The sequence below is a fragment of the Puntigrus tetrazona genome, chromosome 14 (assembly GCF_018831695.1).
Source record: "Puntigrus tetrazona isolate hp1 chromosome 14, ASM1883169v1, whole genome shotgun sequence".
In the NCBI taxonomy this organism is placed as follows: Eukaryota; Metazoa; Chordata; class Actinopteri; order Cypriniformes; family Cyprinidae; genus Puntigrus; species Puntigrus tetrazona.
Window position 1 is genome coordinate 13672794 of NC_056712.1, and position 22132 is coordinate 13694925.

The 22132-nt window shown below is 38.1% G+C and overlaps 1 protein-coding gene across 5 annotated transcripts in view; it reads left to right on the forward strand.

Annotated features, from left to right (window-relative positions):
- Window positions 1–21830, forward strand: part of LOC122358235 (A disintegrin and metalloproteinase with thrombospondin motifs 2) — a 105673-nt gene extending 83843 nt beyond the window's left edge. The window contains exons 6-23 of one of the 5 annotated variants that reach the window (XM_043258021.1): window positions 4626–4782; window positions 5031–5136; window positions 6146–6289; window positions 6370–6502; window positions 8377–8406; window positions 9914–10027; window positions 10111–10256; window positions 10399–10574; window positions 11874–12007; window positions 12083–12203; window positions 12666–12746; window positions 12842–13005; window positions 13108–13273; window positions 14001–14133; window positions 14505–14712; window positions 14820–14949; window positions 16069–16158; window positions 19380–21830. In XM_043258021.1, coding sequence (XP_043113956.1) covers window positions 4626–4782; window positions 5031–5136; window positions 6146–6289; window positions 6370–6502; window positions 8377–8406; window positions 9914–10027; window positions 10111–10256; window positions 10399–10574; window positions 11874–12007; window positions 12083–12203; window positions 12666–12746; window positions 12842–13005; window positions 13108–13273; window positions 14001–14133; window positions 14505–14712; window positions 14820–14949; window positions 16069–16158; window positions 19380–20458 — 3312 coding nt within the window. In that variant the 3' untranslated portion in view covers window positions 20459–21830. The other 4 variants (XM_043258023.1, XM_043258022.1, XM_043258024.1 and 1 more) reach the window with 4 other exon arrangements.
- Window positions 21831–22132: the final 302 nt, after the last annotated feature.

The following is a 22132-nucleotide window of genomic DNA, read 5'->3' on the forward strand; positions in this document are numbered from 1 at the left end:
TGGTAGTCTCCTACAATAGGTTAATATGCATGCAAGGTCAAATACTTCTGTTTTGTCAAAACATGCAGTCTAAGCCCCCTCCTTTCCATAAGTCTACTCTGCTGTGATTGGTCAGATGGCCCAGTCTGTTGTGATTGGTCTAACAAGTACAGCGCATGTCTGAAATGACAGTTGGTATTCTGAAGGCTTGATAGAAAATGTAAACATCAATTATTAATCATGCTTACGGTTTGTGATTCACTGGAGCCAGTTGGTAAATAAACTGGGTAATTAGCCAACTTACGAGAGTGGGCGAGATCAAGTTGTTCGTGACTGGCCAACATAGAGCATATAGGCGGGAACTATGCAAACGTGTTTCCCCATTATGTGAAGCCACCACAGAATTGACTTCCAAATTACTAACAACTCATTTGGGCTGTACAGAATCGATTTATTTATTTATCAATCAATTTCGGCTTTTAATCTTTAACATTCAAATACAGCTACATTAAACACTGCTTGAAAGGGAATATCAGAAATGGCACAATAGTGGCACTTTATTATTAGAATCTTTCTTGTTAATCACTGAACAAAGTGAGTCACTGATAGATTCACTGATCAAGGTGATTCACAACACAGATTCATTCAAGAAGTGACCGTGAAGTAAATGATTATCTTTAACCGAATTGTTAGCAGTTACTGACACATCCAGGAACAAAACAAAACAAAAAGCACTCTCCTTATGACTGAATTATTAAATAATTCACATGAATCATAATGAGTAAGGCGATGAGTAAGCAATTCAATGAATGATTTTTGAGTGAGTCATTGAGTCATCTTTTCAGCTGATTGGTACAAAAAAAAAGTCACTGCATTGCTTAAAGAAGAAACAAATTTAATTAAGCCTTTCATTTAGTCAGAACTTTCAACGCTGTTTGTTTGAGCTATCAGGCAGAGCAACATTGACTCAACCCGAGTTAGTGCCACTATAGTAGCTCAGATATTAAACACTTCACTTCAAATGAGAAAATCCAGAGACAAACTAAAGTGAGGTTTGAAAGCACGATTTTCCTCTGCGATCATCTGAATAATATGATGTCTGGAAAAATACCTCTTAATCAATAGTGAAGTTAACACCTACTCCATTTATTCAATCAGCATCAGCTTCAGGAAGAAGGGATCTTTTCTCCAGCAGTGCTATCTGGATGCGTAACCCATGAGGAAGATATTTTTAAGCCACTTAAACATGACAATCCATCACCTTTCTATCTCTGCGACGGAGCTTACCATTACCACAAATGTCAGTTCACCCAGCGGGAGGAATAGCTCACAACGCTGTGGTGCCCTCAAATTTTGCTCTTCTTACTGAGACACTATACCACCCCCAGCCATTATGATAAATGGTGATTTTTCCTCTGTGACAGCTAGTGTGTGGGGTTACATGGTGATTACGTGCGGTTTCAGGTGAGATGGAGAGACAGAGGTCCACGGCGGGTCAGGCAGATGGCGTTTCCTGTGCTGATTTGTGGTGATTGTCCCTCTGGCCTTGTCTTTCCAGGATTAAGTTCTTAAAATGCAAACTGTCCCACATGAACTCATCAGGCGGTTGGCACACAGGTCTCTCTCTCTCTGTTTATCTGTCAGTCCTCTCTTCATCTCTGTCCCTGTGCTCGTACAACCTCTGGTTTCCTTTCCATTCTGTCTTTTTCCTTCCGTCTGTTCCTGGTCACGCTTAGTCTGCCTCTCGCTGTGGCTTAAAATGTTGTTTAACTTCGTTCAGGGATGCAGTGGCAAAGGAGCACCGGGACATTGCCAGTGGCTCAGTTGAACTGTGGGCTAGCTGTTGAAACCATATTTAGATAAAAAGTAAATATACAAAGATTTTAAAGGAAAAAAACATTCTGAAATCATATAGTCGGTTGGCCACATAACAGTGGTAGAGTCTGTAGACTTGGGGCAAAGTCACATGTCCTTTTGATTTTCCATTATAGTTTATGTGTCTTACCCAGTAAGAAATTATCTACCTACATACCGACACCGGGTCTTTCCACCAAGGTTTTTTTTTTTTTGCTATGTACTATACTCTATTTTTAAAAATCATTCATAAATGTGTTTTAAACCAAAATAATGAGCACACATTAATTCCAGGATATTTGTCCTTTGTTTATAAGTAAAATTCCAGAATTTGTCTGAATATGCACAATTTTTTTTTACAGGATTACCACAACAAAAATGACTAAATACCTAAAGTGCTTGAAATGTACTGATAGATAGTTATAGATTCATACAAACACATTATTTAATTGAAATAAAACACACACACACACACACACATTGTTTTTGGGATTTATGGAGATTTTACATTGGCGTAATGGTTTTTATAATACACCACCACTGCTACACGTCCTACACCAAACATTTAGTCTGTTTTTCAAGCCTTTTGAATTACTGGGACGTAGGCAGTGTCTGCACAAACCACATTCAAATTGTAATAACTCTGTCATACCTATGTCATTAAACCAAATTTTCTGTCCACGTAAACCACTAAAAACACACAGGCACACACACAGAACTCGATTCATTTCTTTCATGATTCAAACGCTGTATGGTTAAGGTGGGAAATGCCCTGGAATGTTAAAACCATCCTCCACATGTAATACTCAGAGATACTTCCTATTAAATAGAGGCACACTGATGCAGTTGTTCCCTTTATTAGTTTTGCTAACCTTTGTCTCAACCTCACCCCTCATTTAGTGTGAAAACCTTTCCATGTTTTTCTTATTCACACTCACTCTAGATCACCCACCTATTTCAAAAGCACTGCCACAGATATACATCTTTCTCCATCTGTATCTTTTTCTCTCCACCTCTCCCTCCCTCTTTTTCTCGCTCTTACACAAATGCCTGGTTGTTCCACACCCACTCCTCTCCCCTGCCGCCTCAGCCCCAATCAGCATGCAGCCTCGCCCGTCTTGCCAGCAGGTTGTCCATCATTCCCAATTACTGTGGCAACCGTTGCTGCCGGCAGCGGCACGCACCGATCAACCGAGTGACCCCGCGCACCTCCAACAAGGTTCCAACATCACAGTCTCTTCCGCACATCTGTTCCGCTCTTCCCCTCACCTAGCTCCGAAAAGATAAAGAGACCCTGACATGACACACCCAACATCAATCCACAGAGCGTGTGTGCGTGTGCGCATCTTCGGTGGATTACAGAGAAGATAAAGATGCCGAGACGTCCTTTTAATGAGCACGCTTTCACGTCTGTCATGTATTCCGTTAACAAGAACAAGAGGAAGTCTCTTGTGTACAGAATTCTGAGAAAACACCCTTCATCACATTATCAACAAACATCTCAGTGATGGAATGAAGATAAGTGAAGATAAATCATGTGTTTAGTAACTAGTTTACATTAGTCTCCTGTCTGCGCGCAAACCTACAGCGTAAAAATCGTCGGTCACAAATAAATGAAGTGTAATGAGAAAATAAAGCGCTGGATGCACTTGTTCTGAGAGTGATGCTGAGTTGAGTTATTTCCCACCACCCTCTTTCTTTCCATGGTGCAACAGCTACGCATTGGAATGATGAAGCCTCCCTCTGCTGGTTGGTGAAGACACTGCAGCGTAGATTTCAGAGTTCATGACCTTGATGCAACGTAAAATGCACAAGAGTGAGGCACAGTGAAAGAGAGGCAGTTTCAGGACACGCATCTGGAAAGGATCTCCTACTTCCATGGCTCTCGTGGCCACGTCATCAAAACACAGCCACGCATTCCTGTCTGGGTGTTTCTTTGCGCACATTTGTCTCCCTGCACAGATTTTGGAAGAAAATGTTTGGTGCAATGTTTACGTCTGTGTTCACACGAGTGTGAAATGTAACAATAATAATGTCACGGCTGCCGTAGTTTATAATGTAAACTTTTTTTTTCTGTTGTTGTTATTATGTAAACATTTCATGTCATCGTGTTCAGTTTTGCTATACAACTTATTTTGATTGGATTTTTCAGTACTTTCAACATCAAAGGATGTTAATGATACTAGATAGTACTAGCAAATTGATTCACAATAGTTCTTTGAGCTTTTGAAGTTCGTGTTGATGTAATTGTTTAGGAGTCTGTCCTCTGATTAAAGGAACGGTCTAGGTTGAACATCTGTGATTTGACTACAGAAAAAAGTTTCGAGTCATCCCTCAGTATTAAAACAAACATCAATTGTTCAGTGTTCAGTAAAGTTCTAGTAATATATGTCTAATAAAGGGTAAATCATATAAAATTGGTCATATAAAATTGGTCAAGAAAAATGGTCAAGATGTTTGATATAACAAAAAATGTAAGTAAAAAGTTAATCACCCTCATGGCAGTTCAAACCCTTATGACATTCTTAAAAAAAAATGCTTTGGAATAGTTTCAAGCTTCAAAAAGTATCCAAAGCATCATAAAAGTCATCCATTCGATCCATGTACTGTATTCCAGGTCTTCTAAAGTCAAAAGAAAAGCCTTTTATAATAGAGTCTTTCAGGAATTGTTAAAATGTTAAATGGTAAACTATTCCTTTATTAGTTGTTCTGAAACCATAACTTCATTTAGAATTTTTGTAATTGATTCACACATACTTCGAGTGTAACATCCTTTTCATGTGTACTTTCAGTCCTCGAGCCTCATTGAGCTGGGAAATCCTTCTCAGAGTCTGGAGAATGTGTGTCGATGGGCTTTCGAACAGCAGAGGAAGGACACTAATGATAAAGAATACCATGATCATGCCATCTTTCTCACTCGTCAAGAGTTTGGACCCACAGGGATGCAGGGTAATATCCAACACACATGCACTAACACGGCATCATCGACCTCCGGAGATGAAACATGAAAGAGCGGATGATCTTTTAAACGTGAACACATGCACTCAGGAAAATATGTACCTGTAAGGACATTCCACAATGATCTTGAAATGACTTTGACTTCAGGCCTCAGATCAGTGGAAAATAAGAGTTAAAAATAAAATGTGATGAAGATGTGAGGAGGACAAACTCAGTCAGGTGTTCTTTTGTGTTGCTAGGTTACGCTCCTGTCACAGGCATGTGTCATCCCGTACGGAGCTGCACTCTCAACCATGAGGACGGTTTCTCGTCTGCTTTTGTTGTGGCGCATGAAACCGGCCACGTGTGAGTATCTGCTACAGTGTGTCAAAAGATACATCATGTATTTTCATTTGTACAACAGTTTGTTCTGGTCCTTAAGTTTGGTCCATGTTTCTTGAATCTGATTGGTTGAACGTCAATTGAACAGTGGACTTTCCTTTTTTGTGGTTTTGTGTTGCTAGTTAGTGAATTAGTGGTGGGATTTTTACAGTGTATTCTGCATGTTACATTAAAATGTCACTAGGTGGTCATAAGTGATTGCCTTGTTGTAAATAAATTGGTGAATCGTTTCAAATTCACAACCAATTTATTCAACAATTTACTGGCTGCATCTGAAATTGCATACTTCCTACTATATAGTAGGTGCAAAGCATTATGCGAAAGGAATACTACATTCAGATTCATAGTATTGATAATATAGTACCCATATGACGTATTACTTCTGGCAAGATTTTAAATTGTACGTCAGAAAATATCTTCTTAGATATTATGTGATTTTGGATACAGCCATTATAGGGGCTGTTTACATCTGGTCACGTCATGTGAAAAAAACAGGTGTAAATGCCCTCCGAAATGCATTTGAGATGGATATAAATCCTGTCATATCCAACCTGCCTAGTACTGATGCCACGCATTCTCCTATTAGGGTCTTGAAATTAGCTGATAATTAACTAAATGCAGCGCTTATCGTTGGATTTTATTTATATGAACATATATTTAAATCAGATTTATATCCCTTTTGCGATAATACGTTTATTTGGCCAAGTGTAAATGGAATGTTTTAACAAGTCAGCTAGATATTTGATCAGCAAAACACATGAAATGACGATGAAGTGTAAACAGGCCGTATGAGTGAATCAGTGAGTCATTTTCTCAAAAGATTTGTTCAAAATCAAATTAATTCAGGAACAAGAGATTGCAAAATCAATTTATTAAAATTCTCATTAATCCACACTAAGTCTAAAAATGTGAAAATCGGACAAGTTTGTAATTGTAAAAATTGCACAATTGTATATATGCGTGTGCGTTTTAGTTTGGGAATGGAGCATGATGGTCAGGGGAATCGTTGTGGAGATGAGGTGCAGATGGGGAGCATCATGGCCCCACTGGTGCAGGCGGCTTTCCACCGCTTCCACTGGTCCCGCTGTAGTCAACAGGAACTGGGCCGCTACCTGCAGTGAGTGTTAGAAAGACATACACAGACAATCTTGACTAGTACGACTGCGGATTATATATCATCTCATTCTGCCTCTGAAGTTCATATGATTGTCTCCGTGATGACCCGTTCGAGCACAAATGGGAGGAGCTTCCACACCTGCCGGGGCTGCATTACTCCATGCACGAACAGTGTCGCTTTGACTTCGGGGCCGGATACATGATGTGCACAGCGGTGAGTCTTGAATTCACTGCTGCACAGGCTTTTTCATTCAAGTAATGCATTATTATTACGAGATTGTAAAATCACTACGAGCATGTATAATTCTACAAGCATTCTTCCTTGACGACCATCAGCTTGCCATAACAATCACCATTTGTTGTCATTGGGTTCACCGTAGGTCACCGTGACCCAGTATGATGTGTGTTATACATGCCAATAATGCATTATGAATGGAACACAGTATTTTGTGTTAAGTGACTGAGTTTTGATATCTGTACATGCCAAAGGGAAAAGGCTTAATGGAACAGAATAGTGCACCAAAAATGTTCAGTCTGTCACTATTTTACTTGTGCTCGTGTTGGTTCAAACCCGTATGACTTTCTTTCTTCTGTGGAGCACAAAAGAGGGCGCTTTTACGCTTTATGAAGAACACAAAAGCACCATTAAAGTATCATAAAAGTGGTCCCTATGACCCATGCACTTTTTCCCTCCACGTTTTCTGAATTAATGTAAGGTATACAGTTAAATAGACTAAAATTTAAGTTACCATTCACTGCTCTAGCTCTTTTTGGCATGTTCTTCAGAGGAGCAGCATACATTCATTAACAATTTTTTTTTTTTTATAATTTAGCAAGTTTAAATGCATTTAAAACATGCTTTATGTTACAAAGAAAACGAGTTATACGGGATAACATGAGCTCCCTGGATGATGAAAGCATTTTCATTTTTGGGTGAACAAGAAAAGAACCAGGGGCAGGTTTCATAAAACATTCTTAGGGAAAAATGTCTTCAACTGCCATTTTATTTTAATTTTTTATTTAAAAAGTTAACAATATATATATTTGTATTCTCAAAAATTCTTCTCAAGAAGGTTAACCTATTCCTTAAGGATGTTCTTAAGAAAAATCATCATAAATAACATTATAAATAAGTTAGGAAAGCCTCGGACTTGTTTTAAATCCCAAATAGTTGATTTAATTAATTTCTAGGGATATTTCAATTTAATCAATATTTTTAGGCATTACAACAACCGCTACATAATTTACATAGTAGGGCTATTAATAAAAATAGACTAGCTACATTATCTACAACAACACTAGCTGAATATTATACATAGTATGGTTATTATTTAGGGTGTGCCAGTTTTCTGAAGTGATAATGTAATCAATTCTACAAAAATGAATCGAGCTTGTTTTCAATATTAGCCTATAAATGAAGCACATGTATGTGAGCAAACACGTCACGTTTACTGTACCTCTTGAAGTGAGTCTTCAGCCATGTATTCATTCAGATAAAGACTGACATTTTCTTCTTAAGAAAAAAATGTTTTTAGTAATATATTTACAAACTTTATATTTTTTTAATCTTTCAACTGCATTTAATGTAGGAGTATTCAATAACACTTTATTTTAAGGTGTCTTTGTTAGGCATGTTAAGTGTACTTACTCTTGCAACAAAAATAAGTTACGCTTAGTTACATGTACTTAACCTTAAGTCAAACCCAAACCATACAGTTAAGTAAATGTAGTTAAATAATATTACTCAGTACATAAATGTATAGTTACACTGTAACAAGGATACCTTAAAATAAATTATATTCCTACAAAATCGCTTTTATTTTGTGAATCCTGCCCCAGGTTTTAAAAAACTACTCCACAGCACATCAGATGGTTTTATTTTATATAGATGTTGATATAAAATAAGTTTGCAATCCACTGTTGGGAATGAAATTGATCAGATAATCAAAACCAAATGTCATGAGTTTGATATCCCTTGATAAACTGGATAAAATGATTTGAAGAATCATTTCTGCTCACAAAATGAGATTCCAGCTGAACAGCACTGCTTGGACTGTACTTCACTGTCTTGTTAAACCATTCCCTTAGCTGCAAAAGGTGGGGCCATCAGGAGCCCAGGTAAGGTGTTCTCCTCAGTCGCAACGTGGCCTCTTTCGTTTGAACTTGGTTCAGTTCAGATGGTCTTATTGTTAATCATTACATGTTATTGGTTGGTGTTCAGCTCATTGTCATTTTGCAGACACATACGCAGCAGGATACTAAACCCACAGTTGTTTCTGAATTACTGTAATTGGCGTTCACAAGCATAAAAAAGGAGTGCACGAGTTCAATACAAATGTAAGAATTTAAATCATTTTGGCTCATACTTCAGTTTCTAAAAATGAATGTAAAAAAATTGTGTATAGCAATGCACATACACATGCACATGAATACTCAACCAAAGAGCAAATTCCACACATAGAAATAATGTGCAACTGGAGGTTCATCCACCCTGAAGAGTAGTCCCACCCCTTAAGAGTTGATTTGCACACCTTTGCAGCTTAAGTAACACATTTTTGTGGGGAAGAATTGATATTTCAATTCTTTTGTTCTTTAGCAAGAACATGAGTGGCACATCTCTGCTTCTAAACCCTGTGGATTGCTTTGCCACTAGTGTCAACTCTGTTTTTGTTCTGTTTTTCTAAATGAATGATAAAATTATTCTACGGAGTAACTGAAAGCATGCCAAAGATTCTCTCAATACTATAGATCTCAAGCCTCTTTTGAACGTTCTTTTAATGTCAAGTTAACCAGGTCATTGCAGTCTGGTGAATTTTCAGACAGGTTTCTACATTCATTAGAAAAACAATATCAATGAATAGATTGCTGACTGGCAAGTTTAACCGAACAGTTCTCAGAAGCATCTATAAATCTCTACAGGTGCTAAATAATCATCTAGCTTTTGGCCTAGCAATCTTTTCGCTATTTAGCTTGGCAAACTCCAAACAATATTCAAACTGAGACAACAGTAGCAGCCAGCTGGCTACTGCTGAAAACTGTGAGCCATTATTTTGCACTTGGTGTCTTGATGTGTTTAAAACGTTCGTAGGGTTTAGGATCCTGCTAAATGTGGTGTCATCATTAGTACCACAGCCAGAGATTCTGGTGTCGTCTACTACGCCTGTCAGAGGAAGGAAAACAAAGTGAGATTTTGCTTAACATTTGACCTTAATCAAGGCCATATCCCATCACTGTCCAGCATTCTGTTGTCTAACTGTGCTATTGGTCACAGGCTGTATCATAACTTAAAGGGTTTTCGTCATTGCTTTGATTTGCCTGCATGAGATTGCTTTGTTACATAAATGTAACCTGCCCATGAATGAAAATGTATCATACTGTTTCATCATGCCTGAAAAACTGTTAGAAAATTATGTTACATATTATATTAAGTAACTATTTATTAGAACCGTTCAGGGCTGTTTAGTGGTATTTGTACCTCACTTTGTCTTTGTAATGAACAGTTTACAATATTTACCCCATGTCTTTCAGTTTGATCCTACCCTGACCAGCTGTGTCTTGTCGTCAGATTTCTCTCATCCTTCAGTTTGAGAATGATTTTTCTTCTCTCTGTTCCTCTGTTTCTCAGTATCGCCCCTTTGACCCCTGTAAGCAGCTTTGGTGCGCTCACCCAGATAACCCCTTCTTCTGCAAGACCAAAAAAGGTCCACCCATTGATGGCACTAAATGCGGTGATGGGAAGGTACCGCTCAGCCTTTCATGTAGATCCATCCTGAGACTCATTTACTTCCTCTGTGTTTATGTGTTGCTCGCTTCCTCTCTCAGAATTGTTTTAAAGGCCACTGTATGCAGTTGACCCCAGACATCATAAAGCAGGATGGAAGCTGGGGGATGTGGAGTGAGTTTGGCGCCTGCTCTCACCCCTGTGGAAGGGGACTACAGTTTCGCACACGAGCTTGTGACAATCCTCGGTGTGTATCTATCTATCTATCTATCTATCTATCTATCTATCTATCTATCTATCTATCTATCTATCTATCTATCTATCTATCTATGTTGGTCTGTCAAATTTTTATAAAGTAAATTTTATTTTCTTCTGTTTACCTCCTTCAGTCCAGCTAACGGTGGACGTACTTGCTCCGGCCTAAGCTATCAGTTCCAGATTTGTAATACGCACGAGTGTGAAGACCCGTATAACGACTACAGAGCCGAGCAATGTAGCATGATGGACAACAAGTTTGAGTACCAGAATACCTGGCACCACTGGCTGCCTTATGAACACCCCGACCGTAAGTAATAAGGCAGATTCTAATGTAAATGTAAATATAGTTTTAATAAAATGTAATTAAATGTTTTTTTTTATCTTTTAAACTTTTTTAAATTAATATAATGTAGTTTGATTTTATTTAAAGCTTACTTTAGATCCTCTACGATCAAGCTCAGTTTGTAAGCCAGGGGTGCATTTCCCGAACGTCCACGTGACTTGCTGATTAACCACCATAGTGCAATGCATTGTTTTGGAAACAAACTAACTAGTTACTGTTTCCCAAACACGGTCTCATCTCCATCATTTGAACCACATTGGTACAACAACATTCTAACTACGTACGTTTGTGACTGTGATTGCAAATGTTCGTTTGAACTCTGCTTGCGACCATAGTTGGCTATTGATGCTTTCGGGAAATGCACCCCAGACCTGTAACCAGTCTGATGTAATCCATCTCTCCGCACAGCTGTTCTCACTTACACAGTGGGTACACATAAAAAAGTGATTTCATTCAAATCCCCCTCTTTTTTCCACATGTACTTCTATGCCATTCATGACATCACTTAGAACAAGAAATCCCTCCAGAGTCATTAGTGCTGTGGACATCTGCCTTAGTCTTACGATCAACACAGGCACATCCAAAGTAATTCTCATATAAAGAGACTTTTTGAACCTTTTTTTTTTTTTTACTGTCATGTCAATTACGACTGAACCACAGAATAATTCAGAAAAGAATATTTGTGGTTCAGAAAATGGGTTTGAATACTTTAGATAATTATTTTTACATGATGTGTTTTGCATTTTACTCTCTGGAGAAATGTACTCTGTTAGGTTCGATTTGATTTTGTGTGGGTTTGCTTTTTGGTGTGGAATGAAGTACTTGTTTAAGTTGTATTTTTTCCACACTGACTAAATGAAATGCTTTTGAGTAACTCAACAGGCATCACGTTGTTTGTGGATAAGTTTTACTCTTCGTGAAAAATTGAGCTGGACTTTTTGAGAATGTACTTCTGGAACAGACGCGTCCAGTTTTTGGATTAGCTGGGAAGCTGGGATGATATAATGTACAATGCTTTTATGGACCATGTAAACACTATCAAGAGACCTTTTTTTGTGTAAACCATGGAATAATGTTATCTAACTATCCTCTGTTGGAGAAAAACATATTTGGTGTGGAATATTTTTGGAAATTTATATGGTATATAATCAACATTTATTCGTAGAATAAGAATTTGCATATTTTTCATCTAAATTCTTGTACAAATGCATTTGATTTCAATCCATCACTCAGGGATCTCTCTTGTCTTGTTTTTTTTTATAGCTAAGCAACGCTGCAAACTGTACTGTCAATCCAAAGAAATGCGAGCTGTAGTCAACATGCAGACCCTGGTGGAACCTGGAACAGGATGTTCCTACAAAGATCCCTACAGTGTGTGTGTGGCCGGAGACTGTGAGGTGAATAGCTGTGTGTACCATTTATAAAGGTTTGTGTCTAGTGGCCTGTTGCTCATGATCTCGCTCTCCCTTTAGAAAGTGGGCTGTGATAATGTGGTTGGATCAGCTCTACAGGAAGATAAGTGTGGCGTCTGCGGGGGAAACGGAACCAAGTGCAAGACTCACAAGTTTAACTTCACCTTTGTAGAGAAGAAAGGTACGTCTCTGCAGCACACAGGTAGGCCCTGTTCCAAAACCTAGCGAAGGCAGCATTTTTAAGGAACCACAGGCTCAGTCCAGACACAATGGCTCCTCCAAACAAAGGCACAATTATAATGCCTCATAAGATACTTTCTTTCAGCCAAATTCTTTGCAAAAGGAATACTGTAACGCAGTGCATCTTGCAAGGTCAGTACTGAATAATACTGATCAGTGCTTTAATACTAGTGGATGCTTTCGAAATACTGCTTTGTGAAGCTTGATTTCAGTAAACAAAGCTTTGTGTCATATCTGTTTTAGTGTTTACATTTTTTACTTTTTCTCTCTACAGTTCTACAGTTTATTCAAATAATGTTTAATATTATATGGCATTTCTGAAAAGTTTTGCTTCTTTAATCACTATTTTGCGATTATTAGTTTTAAAGTAAAGTTATAATGATTTGGAAATGTTTTGGTTTAGGTGTCATTAAAGTGCTTGAAGTTCCCAGAGGGGCAAGACATCTTTTCATCCAGGAACTTAATGGGACTACTCACATTTTAGGTAAAGCCTGGTCATTTCCTGTAGTTTTTCATACATTAAGCACTGTGCTTTTCGACTGCAGCTCTCTCTCTCTCCCATTTTTCTTTTCCAAATAGCTGTCAGGAATAAAGCGTCAGGTGATTTCTTTCTCAACGCTCATGGAGACTACCCAGAGACACGCTCAGTTATTGAAAAAGGTCTGGAATGGGAGTATGAAAATAAAAACAACAAGGACACCATTCAAACCAGTGGACCCTTGAAAAATGATGTGGTTGTCATGGTAATCTTCTGTAGGAATTCTCACACACACACTTTCTCACATATAAGTGGATACACAAATAGTCTTAATTGGTTGCCTTTTTATTGTGTAATCGTTTACTAGATCCGAATGCATGGATCAGCCAAGGTGAAGGTGTCGATCAAATACATCACTGATAATGACAGACTGAGTGATGGTGCCAATGAGAATAACATGGTCCCTGATAATGCAGTGCCATATTCCTGGGTGGTGAAGAGATGGACACCCTGTTCCAAGACCTGCGGAGGAGGTAGTTCTCTGTAACCACAATCATCTATTTGAGAGTAATTTAAGAGACAAATGAAGTTTCTACTATGACTGATCATTTGCCAAGTCCTGCCTTAAAGGGTTATGTTAACCACAAAATGAATATTGTTTCACTTACCCAAACCTGTAAGACCTTCGTAAGAAATCTGAGAACTATCTGACTCTCCAAAGACAGCAACACAACTGAATGTTGCCAGGTCCAAAAATGTAGAAATACTTCGGTACATCAGCGTCCCCCAAACGTGAACAAGGCTGATTACGTCAAATACGTTAAAGCATGCTTATGCAGTATACTCTCCAAAATAGCGGAAGACATAACAACATAAAAATGATTGAGTAAATTTATTTTTTAATGTTATTTTTGTTTTCTTTGCGCAAACCTGAAGCCACTGATGTCACATGGACTGTTTTGCCATGTATTTACTACGCTTTTTTTGTATTTACTAGGAACATTTCAGTTGTGTTGCTGTTTATGGAGGGTCAGATAGCTCTCCGATTTCTTTAAAAAAAATTGTTTGTGTTCCAAAGATGACCAAAGTCCTTACAGGTTTGGAATGACATGAGGGTATGACAGAATTTTAATTTAGGGGTGAACTATTTAAATCATTACTGACCATTCTTGCCACAGTAACTGTTGCTGTCCATCGTATTATTAAGCACCATATTATATAATCTGATGAGTATTTTATTCACTACCTTCTTCTGGATAGGTATTCAGATGACACGTTATGGCTGCCGTAAGAATGCAGAAATGAGGACGGTCCATCGCAGATTCTGTGAGAAAATAAAGCAGCCTCCGCCTCTGTTTAGAGACTGTTACTTGAGAGAGTGTGCTCAGCCCATGTAAGTGTGTGCCAAATGACTTTTAGAAATTATTATTTTTCATTTAGACTTATTTACAGTTTTGGGAGCAAGACACACCAAGTGATTCTTCATTAATTTTTTTTTTTTTTTTTTTATTAAAACATTACCTTAATTATCTTAAACATTACAATGCCAAAATATTGTTTTTGTTAATTAATTAAAAACTATATATATATATAAAATTTATAGATTTAATACACATTAATTCATACAAACTCTAGCACCACATTATTTGGCCTGGTTTTCTGCAACTATAGTCTGTCTCCAGTAGATGTCAATGTTGTACCTTTTATCACACATGACACTCACTCCTGCTTATAGTATGACTGTGTTTGTTTCTGTGTGCTTAGCTGGGTGGCTGGAGAGTGGGGTGAATGCAGTAAGTCTTGTGGGAAGATGGGAACTCAGACACGTTCCGTACGCTGCGTCCAACCTCTTGGTGACGGCAAATTCAAATCCATCCGTAGTCGCTACTGTAGCGACGAGCGCCCAGAGTCCCGCAGAGACTGCAATCGAAACCTATGCCCTGCTGAGTGGAGACTGGGCCCTTGGTCACAGGTACAGACATCTGACATGCTATTACCTCAATGCAGTGTGGGATTAGTATGATATTCTTTACCATTAAAGTAACGAATGTTTGTTTGATTGTGTGTGTGCTGTTGTAGTGCTCAGTGACGTGTGGTAATGGTACGCAGGAGAGGCAGGTGCTTTGTCATACCCGTGACAACACCATCGGACTCTGTCTGGACTCCAAACCTGCTGCAATGAGACCCTGCAGAATGGATCCCTGCCCAAGTGCGTATTTAATTATGTGCTCACATTTTCAGTAACTTTCATTAAGGCTAAAATAACAACACGAAACAGATCAGTACATTCAAAAATTAAGTCAACATGAAGTGCTGTTTGCAACCTATCTTTAATTTTTAACACATTTTGGATGTAGAAAGATATTAAAGTATAAAAAAAATATATGGCAGGACTTGAGAGCCTTTAAGTAGCAATTGAATCATTAAAAATGGCCGTAACATACTAAAATGGAGTCAGATAGTTGGTGGGAAAAGGTTAAAAGTGATGCTCTTATAATGCATCTCTCCAAGATAAGGGTATATCTAACTGGTTACACTTTCCAATAAGGATGTGTGAATTACACAAAATACCAATTAACCATTTTCACCATATGTACATTTTTGGTAAGACTGTGAAATATTTTTTAAAGTATCACCCAAGCTGCATTTAATTGATCAAAAGTACAGTAAAACAGATTGTAAAGATTGTAAAATTGTATTACAATTTAAAATAACAGTTTCTATTTAAATATATTTTGAAATCTAATTCATTTGTATACTTTGATGCAGTGCTGAATTTTCACTTTCACATGATTCTTCATAAATCATTCTAATATGCTCATGAAAAAAAAAAAATCTTGTTTGATGAGGGTTGTTGACAGCAGTTGCTTTAATATTTATTCAGTAGGCTATTTTTATAGCATCACGGATGTCTTTACTGCCAGTTTTGATCAGCTGAATGCACTTTGCTGAATAAAGGTGATCAATTCTTTAAAAACGCCCTCACCCTCACCCTGACCCCAACAATACAATAAAACACTTTCTAACATTAACAATAACATCTTCCAAGTGCTAATTCAAAAAGTCGTGATATCGATTTTCATTTCATGTTGATAAAACCAAGTTTCCATATTTAAATTGGGATTATTTGAATGTACACTGTATACTAATGATCTGTCCAGCATGCTTATTAATGAAAGTTGCATTATCTGTGCTATATAACATATCAGACTAATTCTTAACACTAATGAACACACTAATATAGTTGATGGAATTTTTCTTTCTTTCTCTCGCATTCTTTTTGTCTCCCTGGCTTTTTTCTTCCCGATCCCTCTCTCACACGCGACAGGGAGCACTTCCGACTTCAACAAGCACGGCAACTTCCTGATACAGTGGTTGTCGCGCCACGACACCAAATACCCCGTGCAGAGGATGTCAAGTAAAGCGTCTCTCTCCAGCCACGTCGTGGCGCTGCGTTGTCTCACCTCTCTCAGCTGGACCTTCCCTCTGTCTCTCTGCCTGGCTTTACAAGGCAAACTCCCCTGACTGCCTCCCTCTTCCGAGGCTTGCACGCTTCTTTTTCCTGGGTGGTGGTCCTCTTTTATGGGGCGTTTCCGATAGGGGGAGGTTTCTCTGTTTCTCTCTCTCTCTGTCTCTCGCTCTATCTCTCTCTCTCCTTCGTGGAGCTCTGTGTTGTGAACGCTGGCCAGTAAGAAATTGTTGACAAAACAAAACATGTAAAAAAAAAAAAAAATTCAGGGGATGTTCGTTAAAGGAGGGACTTTGTGATTGGACAGGCAGCTTGCGGAGCTAATGATTGCGCTGAGGTTTCCGCAGGGGCGACGCATTTGTTTGAATCACTGCCCTCTGCAAGCTGTTTCCATATGGCTCACGCTCTCAAGGCAGACGCCGTTTTACAGAGGCGCCGCCTGAGCTGCAGGTGTGAAGGCGAAAAAATGAACATGAAAAGTGGCTAAAAGATTAAAAAACCAAAAAAAAACAAACAAAAAAAATGACAAAAAAAAAAAAACTAAAGCTTTATTGTGAATGTGAACTTGTCACAATGAGGAAATCTTTGCTAAGTGCTCATTCCACATCCTAGTTCATTCTGGAAAACTGATGGGACAAAAACAAACACTCAAACTAACAAGTTAAGATGTAAACATGGGACGTACTGTTGAACCGCCATCGTACGTGTTGGTGGCCGATGGTGAACATGAGGTGGAACTTGCTAAACAGGGTCGCTTTACTACACACGTTCGAATGCCATAACCACCTCATCCTCCATCCTCTCTTTGACTGTTAACAAATTCAATAAATGCAGCTTATTTGTGCTTGCAGACTTTAAACAAACATATAAATATATTTGTATTTATATATAAATATAAATCTATATGGGTACCAATAATATGAAATATTAATAATTTGTTTTACCATGAATAAGCTGTAGCTTATTAGCCTAACATTTTGACTGCTATTGATCGCTTTAATTCTTGACTGTTACGTGTATTTTTTTATTGATTTTACATAAATACAGAACTATTGCTATTTAATAACAGAAGTTAAGTGTTTCGGGGGAAGGGGAAGACCTATATTATGCAGGACTCGCTCAGCCAGTTGCCTCTCCATTTTAATTTTTCCAAGAGAAGTGGTTTCGTTTTATCGGATTCATCCTGAACGAGAGAGATTCACGCACATTAAATATCTCCACGTGGTGATGAGTGACATGCGTTTTCGTCCTGCCTTCGTACGCCCGAGGGTTTCCGACACGCGTCACGTGTGTGTGTGTGTGTGTGCGCGTGTACGTCTGCCAGCATGTGTTTTTACCGACGGTTACCAGTGGCCATACAAAAGACGACACATAAATATACCTCATGAACTTTCATCCACATCCGAGCGCACTCTTTTTGGGATGGGTGGGGCGGGGGGTGCATAAGAGCGTAAGAACAATGCCTTACACTACGTTTGAATGTATCGGCATTTATCTGTGAAAGTGATGGCTTAGCGCACAGAAACCAGAGGCAGCTTCAAACAAAACCTGAAATAGAACCAACCGATCAACCAATCATCACACATCCGAAAACAATGGCTTACTCATTGGATACGGAGAGCGTTTTAGTGGAAACCTACACTCGGCATCTCTTTATCACTTCAGACGTGTCATTGTATCGTGAAACACATTTCTGTTGTGACTATGTAGCGAGCTATCCGAATTTTCATGCTCAAAGCCGTGGAGAAAACACTAGGAAAAGCCAGACCTTGCAGTGAGATACTGTAAATAAACATAGGTGTTTACTGTATTTAATAACATTTATGACTGTTATCTCCTTACTTATAAGAAAAAAAATGCTAATATTATATACTATGAGTAACTGTCATGTTACTTCACTGGCCTAACTGCGTCTTGGCTGGCTGTTGTGGGGAAAAATGTCTGGGGAACATTCAGATGGACTTACGTGCACTGCGTCTATATGCACTTTGATTTATCAGGGAAACTTTATTAATGTTTTGTAAATGTTTAATATATGACACTTGTATGTGCCATGCCAGTTTTTACATCATCATGGAAATCCTGTATTTTATTTAACCAATGACCTATTTATTTATTTACCTGTTCATCTGAATTACCGATGGATTAATTGTTCTCAAAGTAATGAAGTGTTTAACCAAAGTTACTGTGAACTTGTACCTTTCAATACAGTTATTTATTTTTCTGAAGAAGACAACTCTATCTGTATGTTTAAATGGGGGTGGGGGTGCATTTCATTGTTTCAGTTTCTGTCATGATCAACTGCAAAAGTAGGAATAAAAAAAGTGTTATAAAAATGGAAAAAAAAAAAAAAAAAACAGAATTGCTTTGTCCTGACTACGTTGTCGCTCTGCTTTCTGTCTGTTTCCCTTTCACCTGGAATTCTTAGTTTTGCAGGGTTTTTTCGTATTTCAGTTGTGTTATGAATATAAGGCTTACCGTAGTGAATCTGGGTCAATACACTGATATTTGCCACATATTCACAGAATCGTGGGTTTTTGTAGTGCAATTAACAATTTGTTTTAAATGTACATTTTCTGTTGTGGTGTAAAACAGTTGTTTTTTTTGTATATATCTGCATCATACTGATATATGCAGATACATACTCTGCTCACAGCTGTCAGCCACTGAAAATCCCTTTGATGATCACCGATTTTTGGAGGATCTTGCTAAATGTTTTAGCTAATGATTATATAAATAAATATAATCCACTTTCGAAAAGACAAACAACCACATTCATAGTCCATAAATAACCACGTTCACAAGGAAGTTATTATTTTGAAAAGAAAACTGCATGTTAACCAATTCATCCTAACACATTTATCCCTCTGTTATGCATCTATACGCCTGTCTTTGCCGACTTTCACTTTTCAATTAGATTTTTTTTTTCATTTCTTCTTTTTTCTTACTCAAACTTCTGAAAAGCATGAAAAGAAATGTTTCTGCTGCACATATCCTTATTAAACTCCTCATCGTAGATTATAAAAAATGGCAATGTGATCGTTACCTTAAAAAGTTTTTTTCTGCTTGATCTGCCCTCATTTTATCGTTGCGGTGACGTTAAATCGTGTATTTGCCTTCAATTTGATTTCAGTGTACATGCATATCATGGTCGCTCTCTTGTTTTGCAGAACGTTGTCATGGCGACCGTTCTGCATTCTGTCGCATGGAGGTGCTGCAGCAGTATTGCTCTCTGCCGGGCTTTCAGCGGATGTGCTGCAAGTCTTGCAATGTCACAAAGACCACTGTGACCACAAGTAGGCCACCATCCAAATCGAAAATTGCAACCAAAGGACGATCCACCACAACCCAAAGTCCCACGAGCACAGAGTCCTCCACCGCGTGGACCTCCACAGCAGCCTTTTTGCCGACCACAGAAGGGAAAAGTGCCACATCTGTGAGCACACCTTGGTTATACACCATTTTAGCAGCGTCTCCTGATACGCTGGGATATTCGACAACGGCCATTTATCCATATGCTACAACTCCTAAGCGCGCTACTCCAGAACAGAGCACATCCTTTGCCATCACTACACCAAGCAGGATCACATCTGCACCTGGAAGTGATGTGGTGAACGTGACCGAGTTATCTGTTAGCACTGTTTCTGCAGCAACAAGGATCACGTCTGCACCTGCGGAGGATGTGACGAACAGCATAGAATTACCTGTTAGCACTCTTTCCACAGTCATGTTCAGTGATCTTAATAATGACACTCTCATTCTCAGCACCACCGTCCAGTTTATAGAGTTTGATGATAGCAGTGGTGTGCCAGATGTGGACGGCAGTGCGATATTACAGTCAACAACAGTGAATGGCGTGGATGAAAGGGAATTGGCAACCTCAGTCAAAATGGATGTCAGCATCCCAGTGACATCTATAGTAGAGGTGTTAACAACCACTGAAAAACCTCTTTCCCTGCTACCAACCTTTGTATCTACTACTTCCTATACACCACTGTCCAGTACAGCAACATCTGACACAGAGAAGACGAGCGGACAGCCAAATAAAGTGGATGAAGTGGTTGAGAGCAACGCTATTGATATACCGTTACGAATAATCCCGTTGGACAATGAATTTACTGCGAATAACATCATCTCCAGGAGAGGACGCGTGTTTTTGCGTGAGAAAACACGGAATAAGCGCATCCAGGAACTGCTTGAGGAAAAGCGAAACTTTTTAAGGCGGATGAAAAGAGCACAGGGGATTTAAACCCTGTCCAGTTTCTCTTATAGAGATACAGCTGCCGAATGCAACTTCTGAATCTAGACTTTATTTTGGTGCTTGGGTCAAGAACTGGAAAATGGGCAAAATATTGCAGTGATCTGATACTTTAATGACATGGCAAACTGATCTTTGTGGACGAAAACCACTAGCATGTGTTTGCACAGTTGCTTTGAACGTCAACAACGTCTCTTTAAGAGGTTTCACTGAAGGAAATCAAATTCAAAGCGATTTATTATTTTTTATGTCATCATTTATTCAACCTCAAGTCTTTCCAAACATGTTTGAGTTTCTTTCTGCCAAAGAACACAAAAATAATAGATTTTAAAATAATAATGTTTTTTTTCCATATTACATAAGAAAATGGTAGTGAGGAGCCATAAAGCTCCAAAGATGACAATAAAGCATCATAAAAATCATCTTCCAAAGTCTTCTGAAACCACGTGGTATTGTGCCAATAACAAGTTGTTTTTTACAGACAGTATCATAAATAATTCATAAATCTTTAATATCATTCACATTCCAAGAAGTTCAAACATGGTTCATTAAGATTTTTATGGTACTTTTATGGTTTTGTTTGGGAAGCTCGACTGCTTCTTGCCCCTATCCCCTTTCAATGAATGGAAAAACAGAAAAGGAAGTCAACAAGAGGGTGAGTGAATGATGATAGAAATTTCATGTTTGGGTGATCTGAAAATCATAGAAAGAGAGTTTGCAAAAATTAGCATTTTATCAAATTATGTTTTCCTCCAGACATGCTCAATGACAGATAGAGGCGAAAGGCACATACTGTGTTATGGGTAAATTAACACAAAAAAACAGAACAATTCTGCTGGCACTAGTCTGAAATGTACAAATTGGCTACGGTGTGTTTCAGCTGTACAATTTATCATAGAAATTTTACAGAATCAAAAATGTGGAACCGGTGGTGGTGGTGGTGTGAATATGATAAAAAATGATCCCTGAGAAGTGAACGTAGTTAAGCGTGAACATAGCCAGACAAAACATACAGTTAAGACATTGATATTTTTACATGTACCTATATCACAGTTACACTAATGAACCGTTTGATAAGAACACTTCAGGGATGCAGCTTAATACATACGGATGTTCATTTTGTGAACATTCTAATGAATGTTCTATTGAAATGAATTATTCTATTTCTTTTCACCAGTATACAAGCTTGTGCTGAAGCTATCAGATCAGGTCAAGATGATATATATTTTTATTTGTGAGATTTTGACTTGTCATAATAATGCTTTACATTGCCTATCCAAAGATGTCAAAGACTCCATCATTATGTAAAAAGCAGAAAAAAATGTCAAAAACAGAAATAAATTGTATATATAGCAAAAAAAAATTGTTTTCTTCCTTTACAGACCTTTTTTTTAATTCTGATTATTTCAGATTAAGTATAACTCACTTTTAAGAAGTTGAATATGAAACTTGCAAAATGAATAATTCTGCAAACTTTTACAGCTGTTTAATTAAGTAAATTACAGATACAAATTCTTTAAAAAAGACTTGTGCTCTTCTCATTATTTTACATCTTGGCCAGAAGGTTTCTCAGAGGAAGAGCTGGGCCAATTAGAAAAGAAGGAATTAGATCTGTACCTCACTTCATCCTCTTCATTAGCTTTTATCTTTACTGCAGGTGAAAGT